At 38.7% G+C, this 25,491-nt stretch overlaps 1 protein-coding gene and 1 long non-coding RNA gene across 4 annotated transcripts in view; one reads left to right on the top strand and one right to left on the bottom strand.

The window, feature by feature from the left end:
• The window catches only part of LOC124305571 (microtubule-associated protein tau), a 59,942-nt gene that overhangs the window by 26,313 nt on the left and 8,138 nt on the right, over nt 1-25,491 (top strand). Inside the window, exons 1-8 of one of the 3 annotated variants that reach the window (XM_046765154.1) lie at nt 17,283-17,624; nt 18,611-18,749; nt 20,250-22,284; nt 22,455-22,498; nt 22,666-22,837; nt 23,281-23,489; nt 23,596-23,781; nt 24,752-24,796. In XM_046765154.1, the coding sequence (XP_046621110.1) occupies nt 18,690-18,749; nt 20,250-22,284; nt 22,455-22,498; nt 22,666-22,837; nt 23,281-23,489; nt 23,596-23,781; nt 24,752-24,796 (2,751 nt within the window). In that variant the 5' untranslated portion in view covers nt 17,283-17,624; nt 18,611-18,689. Of the gene's footprint in view, nt 1-17,282; nt 17,625-18,610; nt 18,750-20,249; nt 22,285-22,454; nt 22,499-22,665; nt 22,838-23,280; nt 23,490-23,595; nt 23,782-24,751; nt 24,797-25,491 lie in introns of those variants that run through there. The other 2 variants (XM_046765150.1, XM_046765156.1) reach the window with 2 other exon arrangements.
• Nucleotides 580-25,491, bottom strand: part of LOC124305657 (uncharacterized) — a 34,277-nt gene continuing 9,365 nt past the window's right edge. The window contains exon 3 of the long non-coding RNA XR_006908410.1: nt 580-647. This is a non-coding gene — a long non-coding RNA (uncharacterized LOC124305657). The remainder of the gene's footprint in view (nt 648-25,491) is intronic.

The following is a 25,491-nucleotide window of genomic DNA, read 5'->3' on the forward strand; positions in this document are numbered from 1 at the left end:
GACTTTTCTTTTTTTGAAAGTAAACTGCAGTTCAGTTAAGCAGCCTGTGTATTTTGTACGACAAAAATTGAAAAAATTGATACAAGGAACAGAGAACTACATTCTGTTAAGTTCAACTTTCCGATTTAGATGAAAGGTCGAGTTAATCGCGTCAAAAATGAAATTTTGGGTTTTTGCTTGACCTCGATGTTTTAAACTTGTCAATTTTTTCCAACGATAATTTGAGAGCGGGAGGACAAATTTCGTTAATCTCAGTCTCAATCGATGCTATTATTCCTTACTTATTGTTAGAACTGATTAGATTTTAGGCGAAATTGATTTAACTGTTCCCGAGTTACTTGCTAAAATGCGAATTTTCCAGACAAACAATAACGCGAAAATAAGCATACCGATTTAGATCGAACGAGATCAATTGATTCGGATTAATATGCCTTAAAACCAATCTGTGTTTGAACAAAATTGGCCGAGCTATCTCAGAGTCTATTTTTTTCGCATAGCAAGTATATTTTTTTCGAAAAATCGTGTCTTTACATACTCTGCGTTAATAGAAATCGGAAAATCGCAAGTACTATTACTCACAGTAGGATACCAGTAACCAGTAAAAGTGGCCCATTTTCTGCAAGATCGGTCCTTTCCGTTCTTCGTCTCTGTAAACAAAAAATGTAATTATAGATGCAAAATGAAAGTGAGTTTTGTAGCAATAATCGAAAAATTCGGCTCACGTTGCTATTCTTTTTGATCATGGTAACTCGTATGCAGCAACCACATGTCTAATCAACGATAGCCATTCTACTAGTAAATTCTAAAAATCAGAACAAGTAAAGTTTTTTTCAGTACAGCCTCCCAGATAATTCTAGAAACCAGAAGAAATCAAAATTTTCTCGGTACATCTTCCCAGATTTTGAAGTGAACACCCTGCCAGATTCTCGGACTAGTCTTTTCGATTTTCCTGATACTTTTACCGATCAACCAAATAGAGAACTCTAGAAATCCGAACAAATAAAGTTTCTCTCGGTACTTCCCAGATTTTGAAACGGGATGCCTGCCAGATTCTAGGACTAGTCTGTTCGATTTTCTTGCCAGTTTCTCCCAAGAGCGAAATAGAGGGTTCCAAAAACCAGAAAAAATTAAAATATTCCGAGTGAAGCTTCTCAAATTTCGAAATAAGCATCCTGCTAGATTCCAGGACTAGTCCTTTCGATTTCTCTGCCAGTTTTTCCCATCAGCCGAATAGACGGAGAGCACCCTAGCTGCACGGCAGGTACCTCAGCATGGGGTATTGAGTAGTTTGGGTCGGGTTGGGTTGGACGAGACGCGCAGGAGCAGAGCGATAGGACGAGCAAACGAACGGAACGAACGGAATGAGCGGAACGAACGGAAAGACGGACGGAGTTACGGAGACTGTGGAAGTAATCGCGAGGGTAGCGCACCGGAATCAGTCGCCCGTCCAGACACCCCCGTTGACGGACTAAACAGTGCACCAAGGTAAGAAGAACTCGGTTTCCACCCTGACCGAAAGAGCGAAAGCCTCGTGAGGCACGAGTAGGTAAAAAGACACCTCGTCGAGGAGAACCTGATCCGCGAATAGCCCGATCATTCCGAGCCACGTTCTACACCCTCAAAAACGGTGATGTCAAAATTCGCGAGAAAGAAAGAAAAAAAAAAAAAAAAAAGAAATAAAAACGATCGCTGCGGTCAATTCGGAAATTCAAAATCGGACAGTGTTGGAGATTGACGGAAAATAGACGCGAAATATGATCTACGAAAGTCCGTGTCGGGATCATTCTTACGGTGCACCTCGATTGAAATTTTCGAAAAATGAAAATTTACGAATAGAAGGAAAAGAAAAGAAGAAAAAAAAAAAAAACCTCATCTCAACATCATCAACTCGTTCCCCGTTTTTTATTTATGTGTGTTTATTCTAACGTGCATTTTGTTGCCCCAGTTACTAGCCGCTCGTTCGATAACGAATTTTGACGGGTCTTTCCGTGACGGATGATTATAGGCATAGATTTAAAGAACCGGAAACGCGAATGTTACGGTGTAACCGCGATCTCATGCACTATTTGGCTCGGTTGATTCATCCTCGTCCGTCGGACGAAGACGGGTGTATATCGATAAATTTCTTTCCAATGTGTGCAGGTAAGCTTGAATGCTGTCCAACTTTGAATTAATCAAGTTACTTTTGGGAATGACGTAACCGTTTCGTATTCAGGGTGCGGAACGTCCCGGATAACGCAGGTAATTGAAGAGGAGAAATTAAACGAGGCGAGTGAGTGCCATTTTTTTTTTTTTTTTTTTTTTTTTTTTCAAATAAACTCAAAACTAAATAACTGTGCAGCGAAGAAAAAACAGTTCTTCTCCGTTTTTCATTGATGCAATTTTTTTCTTTCACCATGGTCGCAGGCACTTGCGAAACATTTTTATACTCTTCTTCAATTATCCGACAGACTCCGTAGTCCCGGATTTTCATTGCTTTTATTTTTTCCGTTGCTTGTTGCGCGATGAAAATCGATCGCTATCAGAGCTATAAATATAGGTGTATACAGTGACTCTCGCGATATTGAAAACGAGTTTCTTAATAGACTTGTTTCAATACCGTTTTCAGAATTGTCTATTGTTCATTTCACCGTTAATTAACCGCATCATTCGTTTCGCGATTTTTTCACTACGCAATTACGTCGAAAAAAAAAAATTATGCTTATTGAAGAAAAATTTCCATCTTCGACGGTGTGAAGCAGCAACTTTCTCGCTATTTTATTCAATATACTTAATGCGCGATCATTCATTTTCATTTAATAGGTCCTGGGTCAGTTTTTCGCGGCTGTAGTTTTGGATGAAACTCAAATTTTTTTTGCCGAATCACACGAGGACGGTCAGTTTTTACCTAATCGTAGCTCGCAGCACGGATACGTGAAATTTGTAGAAATACAATTGGCAAATAAAATTTAATCACACGTAGCTTTAAATACCCAGCGATGAGTCGCATGTGCAACTCAATTTTGCACATTAGAAAATCACTACAATGTATTCGCACGCGCTTGCACAGTAAACAGTGCAAAACTAGGTCCTGAAAACAAAAGCTTATCTTTATAAACCGACACCCTCCGCAAAAATAAATTAACAAATAAATCACTGTAATAAATAGGTAGCTATACCGATATTTGTCAAATGGAAAACAATAAGATAGAAAAAAAAAAAAATAAAAAAATTATAGCCAGGTCTCTGATATGACTTGCGGAATCGTGAAATCTTAAACAAACGAATTACACTAATATTGGCCGACTAATAATGATTTTTTTTTTTTTTTTTGTCGTTTTTCTTCAATCATTATAACGTAATCGTGAATTCTAATCGTACATAAAGATAATCAATCGTCCAGGTTCTGAATTCTGGGTTGTTAGAAAATATGCTGCGTAGTTTAGTAAGATCGATAACATATACCTGCACATGAAATTCATACGAATATACACAGAGAAGGGATTTGTTCACTTTTCTAAATACTTCTTCGATTCGAAGAAAAGTCATTTAATTTTCAACAGGAAACTGGTCAGAAGAACAATTGTTGTTTAACGGACGAAATCACGTTTATTTGTAATAACGAAATTTGATCGCGATATTTATTACATTCGAAAAAATGTTATTGTCTATGGAAAAAAAAAAAAAAATGCTAAAACGTACGAATTGAAACGAAGATATCGAAAATCGGATTTCATCACTCTGACGATATGACAGGAAACACAAGGGAAAGTGCGAAAAATTATTAAAAAATTCTATGCTCAGAACTCTGAGGCTAGACGATTATTTTTCGGCAAGAGATGTTAGTGCCCAAGTTTTCTCAACCGGCAAAACGATTTTGCAATTTAGCCATTCGGCGCCTTGACGGCGAGACTCACAAGTTCAACTCTAGCGGGCCAATATAATGACTATTGGCTAGGCATTTGAATAAATCGATGGCATATTTCATTTGGCCCGACCTCCTTGTCCTGTTCCTTGACTCGAGTTAAGGATTGACTGGACGTTTGAAACCACCTCGCGGATTCGAGACGGTCAGAAACACCGTAATAACTTATCGAAGTTTTTGGTGTATAAAGTTTGAAAGTGGAATTGTCCGAGGAAATTTTATCGTACGTATCGTTAGAATTTCCGAAGGATTCATTCATCTACCTTGGCGTTGATTTGATCCTTGAATACCGTAATATCACCTTCGTTGAAAATCTAGGCGTTGCAGCGTTTCACGCGATTTAAGTATGCACGTTTCAACGAGTATATTTTATACGATACCCGACGTGAGTTGATGTTTTTCACGTGTCGGAGATTCCGCTATTTTAACGATAACAACGCTATAAAGAAATAGAGAAGAAATATTTATTCGCAAAATGTGCGCATTCGATATACGCGTATAACGAACGTATAAATCTGCGACAAATATTCGTCCGAGTATTTTTACACAAAAACATAACGACAAATCCGGATAATTTACGCGAACAATTTATCTCGCAATCTTGAGACATCGGAAGAATTTATGCAAAATTATGGGAATACATTAATTTTTTCTTGAAAAATAAAATATATCGCAACGCCTGTTTCATTCAAGAATTGTTCAAAAAAATTTCTATCATTACTCAAAAATGTTAATTATATAAATTATGAACACTGTTGAGTTCGTAATTATTTTGAAAATTAGGTGAAACTGAGAGACTTATTCCTTTTTTTTTATCTTTGTTTCACAGCGGTAAAACAGCTGGTGAATTTTCATAAAATATTTTAATCGTATGTTATCGAGACACGCTTTACGGCCATTTTAAATATCGATCAAGACCAGCCTGCGCTTTCTTGTCTATATGCCGGTGAGATCGAGGATAGGATACTAATTATAACACGTGTGAGTCACATTGGTTTTCAGGTGGATGCGAACCACATTCATACAAGGTGAAGAATATCGAGTATTTCGTTATTCCCATTATTATTTCAATTAAAAGTATCTGCCTAATGGGAAGAAAAATAGAATCCGTCACGCTTCCGTCATTGTACAGTTTTTTTATACTAACAAAATTCGCAGTTCGCTTGATATTTGTGCAATACGACCATCATATTCTTATTCAATTCGATCGATTCACCCACTATAAGTTCGGTCTTGTTTCTTTTATTCTTGTATTCAAGTTTACCAGAAATAATCATACCTTGATCGAATCTCTGCTTTGCCAATCTGTTAAGGTCAAAATCAACTTTATCCAAGATCCTCCGGAACGCCGTGCATTACACATGCAAATTATACCCCTCGACTTCCGTCGTTCGCCTGCTGTATAACTATCCATAAATAGATTTGCACCGCGCTTTGGAACTCGTTGATTAATTTCACGTTGCACACTGCGATGGGCATCGATTAACGAAACCAGAATTAGGTGAAAAATAATTGCTTCGTAAATTCTGCGAGTGACGGTTTTCAAAAATCCTCAGTTTTTGAGGCAGCTAGTTTTGCAGGCGATTTAGGGCGGTTTTAGATAGCGTGAGATATTTTTATTTAAAAAAAAAAAAAAAAAAAACGTCCGGTGATAATTTATCCGAAGTGTGAAAACAGTCACGTTTGTCATGTTCTGGGTCAAGTGAACCATAAACTGGGTTTTAGGAGGTCAAATTAACGACGCATGGCAACGGTTGAGGGTACGTTGGTATACCATATTTTTCCCTTCTAAAAGGCACTCGTTGTTCTTTTCAAACCGAGCAGGTGAAACGGTCATAAACCGGTCATAAATTCACTAATTTTCGACCAGCTTATGGAAAATATTTCATAGTGTACGTTGAGATATAAAAATTCTCAAATTTTTGGGCTTTGAGCCAACAGGTTGATAAATTTTATCAAGTTTCTGAATTGAACCTAGCGAGTTTTTTTTTTTTTTTTTGTGCCAAAGGTATAATTTTTTTAAATATCGAATCCGTTTCAAGATGAATCCTCAGGGGCTGCCAAAAAAACAGATTTTTCGACAATTTCAGTCCCTCATATGCGAAGGAAATCAAAATGAGTTGTTTTCATTTTATAGTGGGATGAAAATGGGATCATAATCAAATCGGTATAATAAATATTCCATGGATAATCGAATTTTCTTAACACATTCTGAATCCCCTCTTTGAAAATCTCAAGATATGATACTTCAAAACGTATAGTTTTTTACAGAATAAAATTAAGACAACGTATTTACTTATTATTTTTTATTTTTTTATTTTATTTATTTTCTTTTTTTTAACCATTTCCTGAGGATCTACATTGAAATGGATTACATACTGGGAAATATCAGGCCTGTTTTCACAAAAAATTACGACAGGTCGTGTTTGTTTCGCTTCGACGACAAGCAGTGATGAAAATCCGAAGACGAAGGTTCAATTCGAAATCGTGATAAAATTCGTGAATGTGTTTGTCATGAACGGTAAGGTCTAAGTTGTTAAAAGTTATAGAATTTTCGCGTCTTCGTGTACATTATAATATATCCAAATTGCAGCCAGGTCGAAATTTTCATCCTGAAAATCTATATGGAGCATTCCACGCCAAGTCTACCAGCGTTGAATCCTCGCCATTTTTGATTTTGTTCAAAAAATTTTATCCAATTGTGCCAACGCCAAAGCAGTAGATTGTTTTGAATAAATTTGTATTACTTGTGGTTTCTGATAACGAACATGTCATGTGCCGTAATTAAAAAATCTGAACAAATTCTCAGAAATCTTGTGATAGGTATTAAATTTTTCAAGCTTGAATCCAGAGTGGGCCGGCAATTGCAAATTCTACTCTTTTTTGAAAACTAATTTGTTTCTAAACTAATTAGTTATTTGCAATTTTCTTATCCATAAGAAAAATCCGATTTTATATACGAAAATGTTTGAGTAACAGTCCGGGGGGTAAAAAATCAGAAACACCGAAAATCAGAATGTCCAGAATTCCGAATGAATAACAAATAGGAGAGAACAGATACTATCAGAAATTTTAAGTCCCGGATGGTGCCCAATAAAAAGCTGCAGTTTAGATAAAATGTATTTATTAGAGGGCTCTATTATCCGAAATCACTTACTTCAGAAAACGTTAATCCAAGAATTCAGAGATGCAGAATTTAATAATGTATAGAATCAATATTCTAGAGAACGAATTTGTAGAAAGTTTCATATTCTCAAACGTCCGAATATTATAAAAGTAAAAGTTAGAACTTCATCGTCTAGAAACGGTGATAAACAGATATCCAGAATGTAGAAGGGTCATTATTCAGAATCGTGCGATTCGGAAAGGTCAGTATTCCGAAAGCAACCGTAAAGATGGCTTGCTACCAGAATTTCACATTCCGAGTCTACTCAGCCAATCCATTTTGACTTGTAAAATGTTTTATATACGGAATCAAACAAATTCTGCAATATTTTTATCTCATTAAAAGATTGAATACGACTTTTGACATCATAAACTTATATTTCTTGGCTCCTAATATGTTATGAGTTATCGACTCTTCTGATATATTACGATTCTTCATCCCGACGATTCTGATACACTGCAATTCTATATTCTGGGCCTTCTATGAGATTATTACTCGGAGTTCCAACCATTCCGATTCTTGATCCTTCGCATTTATGAATTCGAATAGATGAAAATTCTACTTTATGATCCATCCGAAGGTTATTTCTTTGCGTTTGAGAGCAATCGCATTCGCCTCATTCCGCTAATGGCCTTTCGAAATTTTCACCAGTTGTGTATTATAAATTCTATAACCTCAAGCTTCGATACTTTTATATTCTATTTCAATTATTTCTAGCTTAATGAAGATTCACCACTTTGTTCTTTCGTGATCGTGAGTTTTCGATATATTTATGTTCGGAATTCTGATCATTCTAATTTTTGGTTGTTCTGTTTTTTTACCCGCAGCCGTTTTTAAAAATCATAAGTAATACAAATCTTCTCGAAAAGATCTGAAAAAATTGAGTGTAGGTACTGTTTCGGAGTTGGGACAACCGCAAAAAAATTCTCTTCAATAAAATCAAAAATGTTGAGGGTCCAACGTTGGTACAATTGGCATTGTGAAATGCCGCGCATGATAATTATAACCTACTTTTGAAGGAATGTCACACGATGGAAGGTCGTCGGTGCGTTAGGGCGGGAGAAGTGCAATGAAATTGAAACAACAAATTGGGGTTTGTTTCGTTTAAAAAATCTCGACGCACGTTGGCTGACACGTAAGGACCAGTCACACCCATCCTCTGCGCCTAATTTGCAAATAGCTTTACTTAATTAAATTTCTTTCTTTTTCTTTTTTTTTAAAAGCTCTTTCTCCAAACGTAATGCTCAGCTGCGTTGACATTCGCATTTCGCCCTAATTAAACGGGACTAAGTAATTACCTCTTACATGATTATAATCATACACCGTATTTGAGGCGGTAACTGAAGCTGATTAACACATTAACCGCAATCGTGACTTGGCTGTACGAAAATTCGTAATATTTCGTAAATTTTTTTGTCGCGAATCACTTTTTACAATAGCCACGCAAAACGCGTGAATAAATCTGCATTTGTGCAAGGTCCGGAGACTTGGCGTCGTTAATTTACTGTAAGCATTGTATGACCTATTCGTGAACTAGGATTTGTTCGACGAAACTAGCCGGCGACCCTTGTCACTTTTGACACATGATGGATTTTCAAGAAGCGTATAACTTTTCACAGCCTCCCGTCTCACACCCGAAACTCAAGACTCCCAAGCCTAAGTGTAATGAATATTTTATCTTGAGGAAAAATTTCGCAACTTGCCCCGAGGCCATTTCTAGGGTGGGAAACTTTTGAGAGATATTTTCTCTCTTGGGAAATACGCTCCTTGAATTCAATCCCTACTCATCGCTTTAAACGCACGGCGTTAAGCCTCTGAGCGATAAAATAATAAGAAAATAATATTCAACTTTCAACATGTTTCGAGATCCAGCACAAAGTTCACTGAACACGGTTGTTGCTTTTCCTCGATGAAAGTAAATTTGTAACAATATATTTATAGGCCTTAAAGAAGTTTAATCTGAGATACAAATTGTTTATTTTTTTAACATTTCATTCTAACGAGTAAATCATTACAACATGTATTGCAATTACTAAAACTCATATAAGCTTTGGTTCTTACGATTCTACACTTGTTTTCACCAGCGTTAAAATTCAAAATTGTCCAAAGCTTAGCGCTAAACTTTACTTGGGAGTACAAAGAAATTTGCTGCATAAAAACCGGCCAACGCAATATAGGCGAAAACTAATTGAGAACTTAAAATTGCTCTTAAATGCACAAAGAATTGAATTTCAACGACGATATGATATTCCGGTTACTATACTATAGACAGTGACTCGGCGTGATAAAAATACAATTCAAATCGACGATTTGGCAATGTTAAGTACACTGAAAAATAACCGAATTCATGTAAATTGAGTGTATATTCAAAAGTATGTGTATGTGTATATATATATATATATGAAATATATATATATATGAAATATATATATATATGAAATTATTGCAAGAAGGTTGGCGTCCGGCGTAAAATTTCAAGTCGTAAAATGTGGAAGGAAAAGTAAGCTGCGCGGCTATAATACATGTGTTTATACGATTGCGTATAAACATAGAAAAAAAAAGTATACACACACACACACACACACATATATATATATATGTATATATATATGTATACATATAAATAAATAATTCGTGCAAAGCGTGTCTTTCGACTATAAACGAACATTTTACACGAGACATTTAACGTGGAATCTTTTCCCCGGCATACACGTTATGTATACACACACCTATATACATGTTACATATATATATATATATATAAGTCGGTTGGGTGTGTAATGTAGAAAATATGTAGAAATAGGCGGGTTTGTAGGTGTGTACATAATGAGCCGGAAGATGGGCAGGTAGGCACAGATAGGCAACGTTAAACATGGCAGGGAGTAGGACTCGACTGCGCACGATATATACATAGAATAATAATCCTTAGTCAAGTTCACAGTTCGGAGTACATATTTCGTTGTTCATTGCTCCAGAAATTTCGTGTCGTTTATTCCCCCGGGGTTGTAAAGACTTTAAGGTGATGCCCTGGTCGATTTCGACTCTATAGACAATTGTGAAGAAAAACACTTGAGGTCATTTTCATTTTGACGCAGAAATAAAGAAATGGCACCGATTCGACAAAACCGTGATAGTGAGTTCGTAAAATTTATGCCGTTTCTTTAATTCTGCGTCAAATGAAAATGCGTCGGAGCGTTTTTGTTGAGAATTGCGTATAGAATGGGGCTCCTTGGCTCTTTTTCACGTTTAAGATAAGCGGACTTCGATATTTGGAGATAAATACGACAGCGTCGAAATCGATCAGGGCATTCCCTTAAGGAGACAGGTATTTATACCGGGTCGCCTGCATCGATTTTGACCTAACATTACCGCAGGCAGTGCCAATCGCCGCTTGCACCACCCGCTGTCCACCCTTCGCAGGACCTCAAAACATTCCGTCTTATTCAGATAATATATAGTCCTGAAAATCCGCACGCACAACAATTTTTACAAAACACTGATCAGCCTGACTTGTCGCAAGGAAACATATTACGAGTCGACTGTTGGAAATTGTTATAGAGAAAAACGAATCGCTTCGTGTTCGGAATAAATTATGGCAGCACGTTTGAATGAGACGTTGGGAAAAGAGGAAAAACATGACAAATATGTACCGACAAAACATTTGAATAAGATCAAAATCACCGGAGTTTAAGAATTTTGAAGGTTTTAATTATAAATTATTCGTTTATATTTCTTGGTATGTTTTAAACCGGTTTTTTCCTGTACGGTAGAATTATTCTTTTTTTTTTCATCCAACAGTCAAAGAGGCGGAGTTGAAGTTGAGAATTTGAAAGATTCCGAAGGCGCTTGATTCCGAATTATTTGGAGGTGAAACTTAAAGTAAAGAAATCAAACTTTCACAAAACAACCGAGTTTCTAATGGTCGGAAACACAACGGCTCAAAGTACCGAAAATTCAAAGTTCCGATAGAGCAAAATTCTGAAAAATAAAGTTTCGATGGAATGAAATTCCAATGATTAAAATATCCTCACACCGCGTAGCTTACTCAACAAGTGGGTGTAAAAAAAAAGAAAAACCGAAAACCAGAATGCCCAGAATTCCGAAAATAAAAATATCGAAAATCCAAAACAATTAAAGATCAAATTGGTGAAATTTTATCGCGCCAGAAATTCACAGAGCTGCAAATTTTCTATCACTTTTTGAATTTCCTTATTTTCGTAATTTCGTAACCGTTCGAAACTTTGATGTTTCATCAGAGTTTGATTTCCTTACTTCAAGTTTCACCATTAAAAAATTCGGAACTTAACGCTTTCGTAACTTTTCGAATTCGGAATTTCAACCCCACCCCGTGTAAAAAATACATAATTGAAATTGGTCTACTGCACTTTGATGCAAAAATTGTCGCAAGTACAAAGAATCGCGATTAGTACAGATGCACCAGCGGTTAAGCAAGCTGATGTGAAAATGAATTACGAATCGCGTATCCACGAGGAAATGGGTTAGTGTCCAGGAAGTGTAGATAAGCCAGGATTGACCGATAACTGATACGCGCTATGTTTTATCCTATAACTATAGCGGACATTCGTGTCAGCTTGTTCGAGTTCCACACGCCTGTTTCAATGCATACCTCGTTGCGAAGGCTTGACAGGTGCATAGATGCAAAGCTGGCTGCAGTTCCTCGTGACTTTCCCTATTTATTTGATAAATGGCGCCAGGCCTTTTCCATTTCACAAAGTTACCTCTCTCTCTCTCTCTCTCTCTCTCGGGCTACCGCCGTTCCAATAAGCCAACAGTTCAGCAACCTGAACTTACGAAAGTAGAGCTTTTTTTCTACTATTTTATCGTACGTGCCACACACATTAGGTCGGAGTGAAAGTAAAATAATTCTATCGTTAAATGCAAGTTTCGACAAAGCGCAGGCATTTTACGTAAGTTCAAATGTAATTTCGAGGATTTTTCTTCCAAATATCTTTATTAACCCTAGTCACTTACACCTACTGGAAACTTCCGCATTACTTACACGGGGTTACTCAAACCACAGCCAACTTTGGAACGTTATTACTGTACGCAAAGTTACGTTACACGCGCAGTTACGACTAGAACAAAATTTTCAAGCAAAATTTAAAAATTCAGAAATAAGCTCCGATCTTGGTCTTAGCAAGAGACTCTTGAAGCCAAAAGGGAAATTCTTAAAGCAAAAAAAGTCAAACAATACGCGGGGCTTCTGAGACCCCAACGTTTTTTCAATCATTCTTCATTTTACTTTCACAAACAACCCTGATTCAAGCACGCTGACGATAAAATTGTACGTGAAAGTCGGCTCTTGGGTTTGGCTTGGACCCCGTGTCAGTGACTAGGGTTAAAAAGGATGCTTTACCGAAGTGGAAGAAAATATTTTTCCAACCCAAAGAGTGAACACTAAACTTCTGGTCTGTTTCCGTAGGATCTACGCACCAAAAAATATCCAATTACTAATGGATGCTTCGGTTTCTCGTGTGTTTTTTCGGGTTGGGCAATATACCTAATTCCCATGTCATTTGTCTCGGGGAATTCATACCAGCGAACACTCGGGTCGATAATTAAATTAATATCAAACGCGGAAGTATCCCTAATAAAACGTAACTTACGCGTTAATTCGTTGGCCTAATATTGACCTGATGTACTTTGATAAAAAGAGAATATGCGAAGAAAATGTAGTAGTTCAATTTCTACGGATTACCGTTTTGTGTGCTAAGTCCCGCGATAAAAATTAAAGGGGGCCTCTCGTATCTCATCATGGATATACTTTTTGGGTCCCTTCCAGCTCCGTAGTTCTCAATTCGTTCCGCAAACTCGCGCGATAACAGCGAGACGATAACGATTGAAAATTTATTGGTTCCATTTTACAACTTTTCTCGTCGCGGAACTTGGTAAGGAACAAATGATGCCATCTATTTTTCGAGATGGCGTGACTTGAAAAATTCTACAAGATACGGTCGCGGTAAGTTTATACGTTGTGTACAATAGTGCCAAGGTTCACTTTAAGGCGGGGAAAATTTATTTGACGAGCCAATCTATTTCACATCCATCAGTTGGCATGTAACAATGTTTTAAGCGAAGTCAAATTTCTGGTAGTAAAATTGATGCTTGAATGTATATAAATTGAAATTTAGTGAGAAGATGAATTGGGAAGAAATATTAAATCGCAACTAGCAACGCGTTAATAATATGTAAATTTTTGTAAAATCTGCGTTGTAAAGTAACGAGTCAAAATTCTGTTCGAATTTGTAAGGAATGGAAATTGATCGATCTATTATACGCGTAACTGAATAAAATCGAATTCAATTTACAACGTATGGAAGACGATTGGCTAGCGATAATAATCCAATATCAAATTGGTTCTCACTTTCGGTACCCCGGCACGAAGGTCGAAACCTCGTTAATCGTTGAACACAGGCCAATGTCTTGGCCTTCGGTCAATGGCGTTAAAAAGCATTATTGACTCGAGCAGAGATACGGCTTTCCTAAACGGTCCCTTTGATTAATTACCAACTAATTGGTCGCCAAAAAAATATTCCTAAGCCGTAAAACAAGCTCGAACTTAATTAAACTCTATAAATTCATTACGGCGATGCAGTCTGTAAAAGACGGAAGGCGAACGATAAATTTCTTTCTTGACTATCAAGACGTATGTTTTATGAGAAATACAGTGAGAAAAATGTCATTTGTTACAGTAACTAGAAAAATTCAGTAAAACAGGTATCGTTAAAAAAACTGTTTAAATATTGTTGGAATTACGAATAACGAGGTATACGTAACCATTTTGCGCTATCGTCGATCTTTTCTTGGTAATTGCAACGCAAAATCAGTTTCTTCGGTTTACTCTACTTTTTTTAGTTAAACACGGCTTTAACGTCAATTTACTGTTGCACGAGCATTAAATTTTCGCAACAGTTGCAAGGAAATATAGCAACAGTGATCGTAATGAGAAAGAATAGTAACGGATACTAGACTTTCTGGTAAAAGCTAGAAAACTGATTTTCACGTTCTACCTAGAACTATATTTTTCGATTGTGGTAAAAAATGAAAACAGTTAAGGACTGAGCGGTAACCGGAATTAAAAATTTCTCTCAGTGCACATCCTGAGCCTCTAATACCTTTTTTTATTTTTTAGTGAAAATTCTATGACCATTATGGAATGAATTTCGATAGCGTATGCAAAAATATCGGACAAAACGCCACAACGACAGGACAAAGATCGACGATCTATTCGATCCTCCGAGGATCGTGTCTGGGAAAAGTGCGTACAAAAAGTGGTGAAAAAAAAAATGCGTGTACAATGGCGTAGAGAAGCGAGAAAAGCTGGGGAACTTCGATCAATACATCCTGTTCTCTACCTTCAACGCTGAGCTCCACCCTCACGGCAAATTCCCCGACCCACCCTTTCCGTCGCCAACTTCTCGACCCACTGAAATGCAATTTGTAAAAAGGATTCTATTACCCCAAGGACTAATTCGTGCGTAGAAAGCTGACCAGAAATATATATTTACTTAGGTTGTAGGTACGGGTATTTGAATGGATGTGAAATGTTGCCGAAGTGTGTGACGCGCCGTTATTCGCTTACAATGCAAGTATAACGACGTAATTGAACCGACATTGGATATCATCGTAGATTTCGTTTGAAGTCGAACGTTCGTCGACAATGCGAGTTGGGAGAAAATCGAGTGAACACGAGTGGAAAAACAGTGTTATAATACGGCATGAGAATTTCTGCCCGTCCTTAAGGTTCGACAAATGTATCTCTAGCATGTCAGGATCGTTGACCTAGTTTGGAAAGGATAAGGGTTCGAGATACGGGAGATCACGTTTATGCATTCGTATTATTGAACGAGGATATTATCGTTCATCTGTTTCATCTTTTCTTGCGTGTCCGAAAAGCATCGGCAACCTATCAATAATCGATGAATAATTTATCAACGTCATCGCGGCAACGCCCGCAAGTGCATCCTGTGCGAATAAGGACTTTGTATCCTTACAATGTAAAGAAACCGTGTATCGGCGTTGGCCTATCTTTATGTCAGTTTGAACAGATAATAAGATTACAAAGCGGTTGGAAGAACCTGAAAGTCGATCTTTAGGCAGAATTTAATATTGCAATTTTGGTTTACAGTGAAAATTTGTTTTTCTTGAGGCCAAAAATTTTCTAAGCTTCGTTGGAAGGAATAAAAAAAATTTTAAAACAGTGTGCGCACACTGAGAGAAATTTTTAGTTCCGATTACCGATCAGTCCGTAACTATTTTCATTTTTTACCACAATCGAAAAATATAGTTCTAGGTACTAAATGAAAATTAGTTTTGCAGCTATTACCAGAAAGTCTAGTATCCGTTACTATTCTTTCACATTACGATCAGTGTTGCTATATTTTCTTGTAACTGTTGCGAAAATTTAATGCTTGTGCAACAATAAATTGACGTTAAAGCCTTGTTTAACTAAAGAAGTGCATTAAATCGAACAAACTGTTGTTGCGTTGAAATTACCAAAAAAGGATCGACGATAGCGCAAAATGGTTAGGCGTACCTCGTTTTTCGTAATTCCAACAATATTCGAACAGTTTTTTTTAACGATACCTGTTTTACTGAATTTTTCTAGTTACTGTAACAAATGAAATTTTTCTAAATGTATATTCAATCGGGAAGATCACCCAAGTTTGAAATTTCTGCTCATCGCACTAAATGGCTGCCAAATTTTTCATTAAATATCTAGAGAGACGCTATTTTAATTTCGCAAAATGTTCTGTCCCTTTTGGCAAATGACAAATATACCGCGTAATGATCGTACAAGGAATTGATCGCCGAGTGAACAGCGCAAAGAATCGTTGAAACTTTCGTTTCAGAGGATGTTCAATGACTGCAACACTCGTCGCAGCTTGTATTTTATAATAATAAAACTACATCGTAGCGAGTTCAGATTCGAATAACAGTATAAAAATAGATCCGTAACTTCGCTACACTTTGCATAGATGATATATTATTCCATGAGTATACAGAGCCCGCGTCTTTATACCTACTTATGGTATACGTATATTGAACAGAAATGCACGTCCACGGACACGAAGTCCCTGCGATAAGGCGAGTGCGAAGAACCTGAAGAGTCTGAAGGTCGGCTGAGGTTGACGGCTCCAGGTTATACAAGAAACACGCACGAAGGAGTTCTGAGGACGCGATGAATATGCACAATTTCTACGAAAGAAATGAATCATGAATCATCGTACGCTGCAAGTAGAGCTTACGAGGAAAAGCTCGCTGCGTGTGAAAGCGTTCGATCTTACTTCGTACTTCGTACATATTTCATGGTTGAAACTGCGTTGATAAAACAGAAAAAGAAAAAAAGAACGAGCAAAGGAAACAGCAATAGACAAATACCGTCAAACATGCATACAAGCAGTTTTTGAATCAAGTAGACGGTGTAAAGTTTGTCACGCGAAGGAACTGCAGGCAGTGATACAAACGAAAAAGCACCCGGTGCTATAGTTGTGCTTGCTAATCCGGAGAAGTGTGATGATTTTAGCAATGAAACGCTGTGGTATTTCAATTAGAAAAGTCATGCGATTAGATAATTAAACCGAACAATTTAGGGAATTTCAGGACGATTTAGACGTATTTATATACCTGGACTTATAGGTATACACGTATTCTATACTACGTGAAACGGCGAATGAGTTCTGACGAGAAATGATGTTATTGGCACGAGACATGAAAGGGTTTAATCGCGAGGAGGAATTAACCATGAAGCTATTTTCACGCGTACGTATAACTTGGAATTGGATTTGCGCAGTCGTCTTGCATGTAGGTGTAACTTTTACATAAATGTAAAGTGTACAACTCGGTTTATTCTATTCTATAGGTATATTACGAGTGAATCGAACCGAATGTCTCAATCTGTACAAAGACAATTCGAGACTTTTCGTTACCATCGATCCTGAGCTTACTTCGCCCCGTTCGTAAAGCTCTTGTGTTTCGGTACACGTGTACTTATGATTCAAGGAAGTTGCATACATTTTGTATAATATCGAGTGTTCTCCGAAACTTGAGCGTTAACAACGAGGAAAACATCGATTACAATCCATGCAGTTGAAAAGAAGGAGGGGAAGAAGGTTTATAAGCGAGGACCCTTTCATATTATTCACTGTAGCGTTAAATCGTGAAACAAGTATCACTAAACCGTTGATGGCAAACGAATATCACAGCACGTGCACCAAACGAATATTTTGCGTATTGTATAGACTGTTGGTTGATTTTTAATCGAAAAACATTCGAAAAATCAGCAACGAGTATTGTGCTTGCAACAAATTACCAAAATCGTGATCAAAATTTTAACACATTATATATTGTCTACAACGTGATCACAAATGATTTGAAAATATTCACCTTCAAGTTTGTCAAAATATTGGAAAATTACTTGGCTACGGTGAAAAGAATCAGCGAAATGTTTTTTAATGCGATAAATAATCTGCAAAGTCTCCCGAACAGCGATACATCTCCGATCGATAAAATGCTGATCTTCCACCGCAAAAAGTAATCTGAAATGATTTTCATTCGATTCAGTGACAGGCCTTACTTGTACAGAAAAATAAGACCCGTTTTGAAAAAAAAAACCATCCTTGAAATATTACAGCAGTAAAATATTTCAAATAGTGATCTGTACAATAAAACTTGATTTCACATACGAACGTCTATAAGCAGCCCGAGGACGAGGTGCGACGCGTATTACAGACCTTGTATAATGCCGTCCACTTTTCCACTTGTCGAGAAAATAATTCAATACATACGGTAATCGCACGTTGTTATTATTATCACACTGTACGTAGCAGGTACTGTAAATTAGTAAGGAGCTTCAGACATACCTGTACAGGCAGGTATACTATTAGGGTGTTCCAAAAGAAAAGATTTCTTTTTCTTATCAAACGCGCATCAAAATCTCTTAATATTGATATTCAGAAGCGCCTATTTTATTTTTTCCTTTTACCATTTAAATGAGACAGCAAACAAAAAAATCGGATAATTGTGGAAATTGTTTTTCTCGTCAACAGCTTGACTTATAAACTATCCAAATAGAGATTCTTATTGGAAATTTCACGCTGAATAAAAAAGTGCGAAGATAGAATTTTCATAACTCTAACCGATTAAGAGATATTCGCCTGTAGACAAAGTTTACACCAACCACCAATGTTTAGGCTTTGGAACACCCTGATTTATGTAACGCATATCACTTCACGCGACAAGTGTAGAATTTAAGTATTACAAAATGTGTAATTATATATATATACTTGAGCATTTACGTGTACGACGTAAGAAATTGTTTGAACGACCAAACTGCTGCACCTGTAAAATTTGAAGTATTTTATAAACCGCTTTAGAAGGATTAGAAGTAATTTGTGCTCGCAAGCTGTTGCAGCAAACACACCGTAGGATAGATGTCGTCACGAAGTATAAACACATGCGATGTTTGGATGGTTAAAATGTGGAAATTTCAACTGTATAACTTCTGTTGTACGTAACAGGTTATTGCCAGCAACGTATCGCAGTGCTCTTATGCAAAATTGAATAAACGAATACAGAATCTAGTTAGGAAATAAGAAAATGGATTCTCAAGAGGCATCGCGTTTACCGCACGATTCTTTGGATCAGAATGCAGCCATGGTAAGCTGGACGAACGTTTATTCACAGTCTTATTGGAAAAAACTTGAGCACTGATCGTGAGATACGACGAAGGGAAAGAGAAAACGAAATGAATTCTAGGGACGACATGCACAGAATCGATTCTTAATCGGATTGACATACATATTTAAATAGCGGTACGAAGAGCCTTGTGATTAATGATCGTTGGTTTAAATGAAACTACGAGACACCCTGTAGATAAGAACTATTCAAGGGTGAACTAAGAGGGCGACGTTCAAAGTCTTATGAGGAAGTTACACGTGTGATTAACTGATTAGTCCGCACCTTGTCTTTACACCGAGTAACAGTTTCATTCGAACGAGACCAACGAAATATCGCGTGCGAGTAATGGTTAGTTGTTAATTACGTGTCGTTTAAAACACAGAATGAATAAGTTTGAAGACAGTTTTCCGACTGCGACGTATTACAATCATGTGAAAGTCTGGTGAAACGATAATAACAAATAATTTCACCGAAGGCGATACTTTGCGCGTGGAAATGTTTCGTGGACCAGTGATTAAGTGAAAAAAGAAAGAAAAGGAACACTTTAATATCGATTTTAAATATCGTGAGAATCTTTTTCAACAGAGTAATCGAGGATCTTCGGTAATAAATTCGAAAGCACGAAAATTGAACTCGCCTTTGAATCGTGGTAGGGAAACAATGACCCGAAAGATAAACTCTCGTATACGTTAATTCGTGCTCAATGAAAAATCGAAGAATGATAATACGCGGTATTTTATCCAGGATCGATACCATAAAAACGCAAGGTGAACGGTGACAGGTACGGTGAAACGATTCTCGAGACATCTCCCTCAGTTACTGTAGATATCGAGTATAACAAACACATGGAAAATGGGAAAATAAGGCAGATCCCTATTCCATGCCTATATTTACAACCCAAGGCATGCCCTAAGAATATATTTTCAAAAGATCAATGCTAAAATTCACCCGGTCGTACCATAAACTAATTCCAATTAACCCGCGCCCTTGTTTCAATGGAACCTTGATCTCAAAATCACGTGGGCGAAACCGGGGCAATTCTGCAAATATCCAATGCTGTGGAAAAACGACTTAATCTATGCTTCGGGACACGTTGACAGTTTTGATATTCGGTACGCGTATAATCAGCCAAATTTCATTAATAAAAATAAAATATGAATAAAACTTTTGGTACTGGATAAAATTAGACAATGCAGACGTAATCATTTATAAAAAATGTAAAGCGTGTCTGGGACATTGAACCCAAGAATAATAACTGCGAACCAGCGACAAAATTCATAGTTCAGTGAGTCGTAGTCTACGTACTTTGGAAAAATATCCGTGCCAAGATTGCCCCGGTACCCCGTTTCAGTATTTCAAAACTTGACTTGGCACGGACCTTACGATGCTGTCCATGATCGAATTTCGCAAATATAAACAAAGAGTACGACACAAGAAATGTTAGGCATCAAAAACATATCTATAATTGATTCCCTGTAGGTGAAACAAAGCGCATCGCTTCCACCAGCGTTTCAACCAAGACCCCAAGGCCCTCCGTCTGCAGCACCCCAAAGATTTCCAACGAACAATGGATCGAGTGGCCCACGGCTAGGAGGTCCTCAACCGCCGTCACTAAGGCGTCTGGATAGCCGTTCATCCCTGGTACCAGGTCAGCGACCCGGATCCCCGTTTGGACCGACGTCTCTTCAAGGTCAGCCTGCAAGGCCTCAGGGGTTCCCGCAAAGAGCACCGCAGCCACAATTATTTCCGGGACAAAACCAGGGCTATCAAAATTCGCCGGGTGCAGGTCCGCCGAAAAGATTTCCTTCGGGACCACCGCAAGGACCGCGTCCTCAGAATCAACCGGGGCCTCGGAGTCTGGCAACAGCCGGTCAACCACAGCGTCCGCAAGTTAATCAGCCACCACTGGGCCCGAATTCCTCGCAATTCAACGCCGTCAGGCCCCAAGGTTTCCCCCAAAGAACGCCTTCGCAGAGCAGCATCCGTTCGGACTCTCCGGACAGTTCTCGACCAGGAACTCCCTCCGCTGCTGGTAGGCTATCGAGCATTTTTCCCCAGAGGCAACTGATGTCCGGTCCGGAAGCTCTACCGCCTCAAACGAACAACGACTCCTCACGCGAGCTCCGAAATGATCTTTCGCTGAGCAATGATTCCCCGTCGCTGCAGCGCAATCCCTTGGATCCGAAAAATGCGGAACGAACGGCTGGCGGCAAAGAGGAAAAGCTGAAAGATTTGATAGGGGGCGATGATAAGATGGCGGAGAATATTAACGGTAAGCCGAAGATGCCGATCAACGCTGACGATGACGACGACGTCGTTGTTGACTCGGGGAATTCGAAGGAAAACACGGAACACCAAGAAAGGCAAGGCGACGATCATTCCGTCTACTTAACGAAAGAGAACGAACGGTCGGATTCGTCAATGTCGCAACAAGGTCCGATTTCGCCGGGAGTTAAAAGTAACGAAAAACGTGATATTGAACATCCGGATAATATGCCGGAACGCAAGTCCTCCGGAAATTCCATCCTGCACGGTGTACCGGGCTCAAATTTGATCAACGAGTCGGGTTTGAGCCACGACGCGAAAGCTCTCACGCCGGAACCATCGAAGACTCCCCAACCACGCGAGGAGGATCCGGAGTCCATGAAAACAGAGGACAAACTTCCCCCTAAAGCGGAAAAGTTCGATTCGCCGATTCCAAGGTCTCCGGGGAACCTGTCTTCTCCGATACCCGAAAAATCACTCGAATCGACTCCAGGGAATTCGCCAAAACCCCGGGGAGAAAGGGAAGCGACCCCGCCTGTTGAGAACCAAGAATTCGACGAAAGACTGTCGGTCTCGGGTTCCCCGGAAGCTTCGCCAAAATCGTTACACCCGAACGTGATCGGGTTCGACGATGGCAACGAAAGACCGTTGTCCTCAAAATCACCGGCTTCTTCATCCGCACCTTCGCCGAATCCACCGAAGTCTCCAAGCTTCGCCTCGCCGTCACCGAGCCATCAAAATGCTCCGGTTTCTCCTGTGACACGTTCACCAGTTTCCACAAAGTCCCCAGTATCCTCCGTGAAATCGCCAACTTCCACCCCGCAGTCGCCTAATCCCCCTAAGTCACCCGGATGCTTGAGATCATCGGAAGGGGAAAAGTCCGGCAGAAGCACACCGGACACCGAGGGAGCTAAGAAGCGGGCTACTTTCGCCAAGGATTTGATAATGAGCGGGGCTAACAAGGACGACGAAAGCACAGCTTCAGTCGCGAGCGAGTTGAAGGATTTGGAGTTTACCACTCCGGAGGAATCGTCCAAGGGCACACCGACCACACCTTCTAAGGGTACTCCGGGTACCCCGAAGAAGTCCTTCTCACCATCGAGTGTCGACCGAAGTAGACATCGATCGCGTTCTCCAAAATCTGACGTTGGGAAATCACCAGAGAAAGAATCTCCAGCCTCGCGGAATCGAACTGCGAGGGAGTCTAAAGAGCGCAACACGGCTTCGGCTAATCGTTCCAGAAAAACAGGTCCTTATATGATATTAGATTGACGGCCCTTGAGCTCGTTGGCGCTTTTCAATCACGTTGTGATAAGAAACAGGATTTTGCTTCGGAAAATAATCAGTGCATGTTTTGCAACTTGTTTACTGTACTTGAAGATTTTGGGGAATTAACACTTTCATGTTTTAACTTTACAGATGGGGATAACGACAGTGGTGTGGACGAATCGACACAAGGAAACGTAAGTATTATAAGTCAAAATTACAAGTGAACGTAAAAATTGTTGTAATTTTTTGGTGCGAAATGTCGATTACATGGACAATTCCACCCTTTCAACTCGAGAACAAGAAAGAAAAAATTAGATGAACTCTTGACCATCGTTCATTTGTTAATTCGAAATTGATGCAGGAACTAACGACAAATGGAGATGCCGGATCGCCGACAAAGTCACACTCGAAAATTCCAGGTCCGAAACGATCGACTTCAAGTTCACCGACAAAATCGCCGAGCAAGTCTGTCAAGGGGTTGCCCAAAACTCCCGACACTTCTGTAGCTCCCTCTGCATCTGCAGACAAAAAGAGTAAGGGAATTGTTTCACAGTTGAAGCTCGATAATTCGCGTCTCCCCAACTTCTCGCCCAAGGGACTTTATCGTCGCACGGTTTTTCACTTTGGATCTCTAGCGTTGCTTCAAGCCGAGATGCGGTGGCGTAAATCAGACATGATATTCTACTTCGCAAAGAGCTTATAAATACGGTCCTTTTAAAGTGAGCGATCCACCGCTTTCAAACCTCAATGCAATTTCGCTTTGAAGAAGCATTTGTTAACTAGCCATTTCCAAGACATTTTTTTTCTGTCACTGCCTCGCGGACAGCAGATTGTCAAGCTTCTAGTCTAACTCTGTGTTACTCCTGAATGACTTGGTGAATGTCGTTTGCTACTTTGCACTTAACTGTATGTCAATCGTTTAGCACGACGGCACAATGTTATCCTTTAGATGTGAATTTCTTTTTTTTATTTTCAGAAGTGCCGATGAACAAGATTCAGGTCGGTGCAGCACCGTCACCAAATTTAAAAACTGTCAGGTCGAAAATTGGTTCACTGGAAAACACGAGCTACAAGCCTGGTGGTGGTAAAATCAAGATCGAGAATAGGAAGCTTGACTTTAGTAAAGCGCAGCCAAAGATTGCAGCTAAGAATGACAAATACATGCCGAGCGGAGGAGACAAAAAGGTTTTACATCACTCAATAGTACCCGACCATTGCAAACAAGCCTGACAGATTCTCCAAAACTTTTTTCAACAATTCTCATAGCTCGCAATGTTTTGCACGAATACAGATAACGCAAGTGAAACTTCAGTGGAACGCTAAGCCGAAAGTTGGCTCGTTGGAAAACTCGACTTACAAACCAGGTGGCGGCGATAAGAAGATTGAGACTGTTAAGCTGGACTTCAAAGAAAAGGCAAAGCCAAAAGTTGCCTCCAAGGATAACGTAAAACACGTGCCAGGAGGCGGTACTGTAAAGGTAGGTCATTGGGAATGAATCAAATGTAGTAGGAGATCGTTTTCGGTACAATTAGTTCAGTCGGCAAACGATTCGTACAATAACACCCGAGATTTTTTCTTAATAGGTTTACGATAACCAATTTTTTACTACAGCATGCGGTATGTTTATCTGCATCATTGGTATTGCGGGTATGCATATTGGTATTGGTATTATTAATATCTACGGTATATATTCACTGATATCGTTCGAAATTACAGTCGTATGAACGATTTATCCTATGGGAGGGGAGTTTTCGAGTCTAACAAAATCAGTGTTAGTAATAATTAAAAGTGAAATGGGTCGCTGTTATATTACTCGATGATATTAGAGCAAAACAAACGTCCGATTCCAGTTAACAATTAATCTCTACACAGGTTCGCTTGAAAGTGAACTTATTTGAAAGTAAGCGACAGAGTTCGGGACAAAAATGAAACCTGTTCGAGTTGTGAGCTGTAATTGAGTAAATATCAGTGTGAAAGTTATAAGTGAAGAGCAAATATATGTATGTCAACAATCATTCGCTGCTTGATCTAGATACAATATTGGTGTAGGAGTTATAGTGGTGAATTCGATAAAATTTACGGCATAGTATAACATTCGTTTAATCGCAACTAATTACGCATGTAAATCATTAAAACTGTTTTAAAATGCACGACGCATGCTAGTTCTTGTGCAATGATCGAAGATTTTGAACAACTTCCGTTATTCGAGATATGCAACTTTAGAATAATACATAATTGTCACTTCAATAACAGTCTAGTGTCTACGTAGTAAATTATACAGATTCCACTTGAGTTTACACCAATCTTATTAGCGTATTTGCTCCAAGTGTATCGCAGGAAAGTAACGAGGAAATTTCACCGTTCAGAAACCACGCAACAGCCTTTTGTCAAAGGAACACGTATTCGTTGGTCAAATATCATTCGTAATTCTATTTTTTCATGTCTAGTCTTCGACTACGCCGCCTGAAACGCCGCAGAAGGTATCAGACGACGTGAGTATACTTTTTAAAAAACGCGAAATATTGTAGCAACGATCACTTTCCCCGCCCCCGATTTCCAAAGCACACACGTTGGTTCATCGCCCGGGTGTACCTATGAATAAAGTTATGATAAATTGATGAACATCGTTTCAATGCCGGTAGAATAATTATTGGCAGTTACCAAAGCTTGGCTCGGCATTTCTGTATTGTAAGTAGACGACTACGTTACTTGAAAGATATTAAAACTGTAACTATTAAATAGAGAACGCATGATCGTGCATGGAGGTATAAAATTAAACAGAATATAAATAAATCTAATTTCGCAATTCTTTCGCCTATAACATTGTCCACTTATTGTTGTTTACTTAATTGTTATTAACCTGTTAACTAAACTGATCGACTGCATCATGTGTTGCGTTAGAGATGACGAAAACTGTTGTAATCCCCTTATATATCTGTAAACTATTCTTTTTCAAAAAATAATACAGAGTATTTTTCATCACCCAAATCCTGAATTCATTCTTCGCGACCTATTTCTGTACCAACATCTATCTATTTATCAGCAGCGTATCGTTTCCTCGACCCAATGCAGACACAGCCAATACAATTCGTAGCGATTATCCTAACCATGGAACGAATTGGAAAAAAAGTCGACTGCATACTTCTGCGCACCCTTATAATTGACCGGAAATTATTTTTTTTTTTTA

Source organism: Neodiprion virginianus, chromosome 1, assembly GCF_021901495.1.
Source record: "Neodiprion virginianus isolate iyNeoVirg1 chromosome 1, iyNeoVirg1.1, whole genome shotgun sequence".
Classification (NCBI taxonomy): Eukaryota; Metazoa; Arthropoda; class Insecta; order Hymenoptera; family Diprionidae; genus Neodiprion; species Neodiprion virginianus.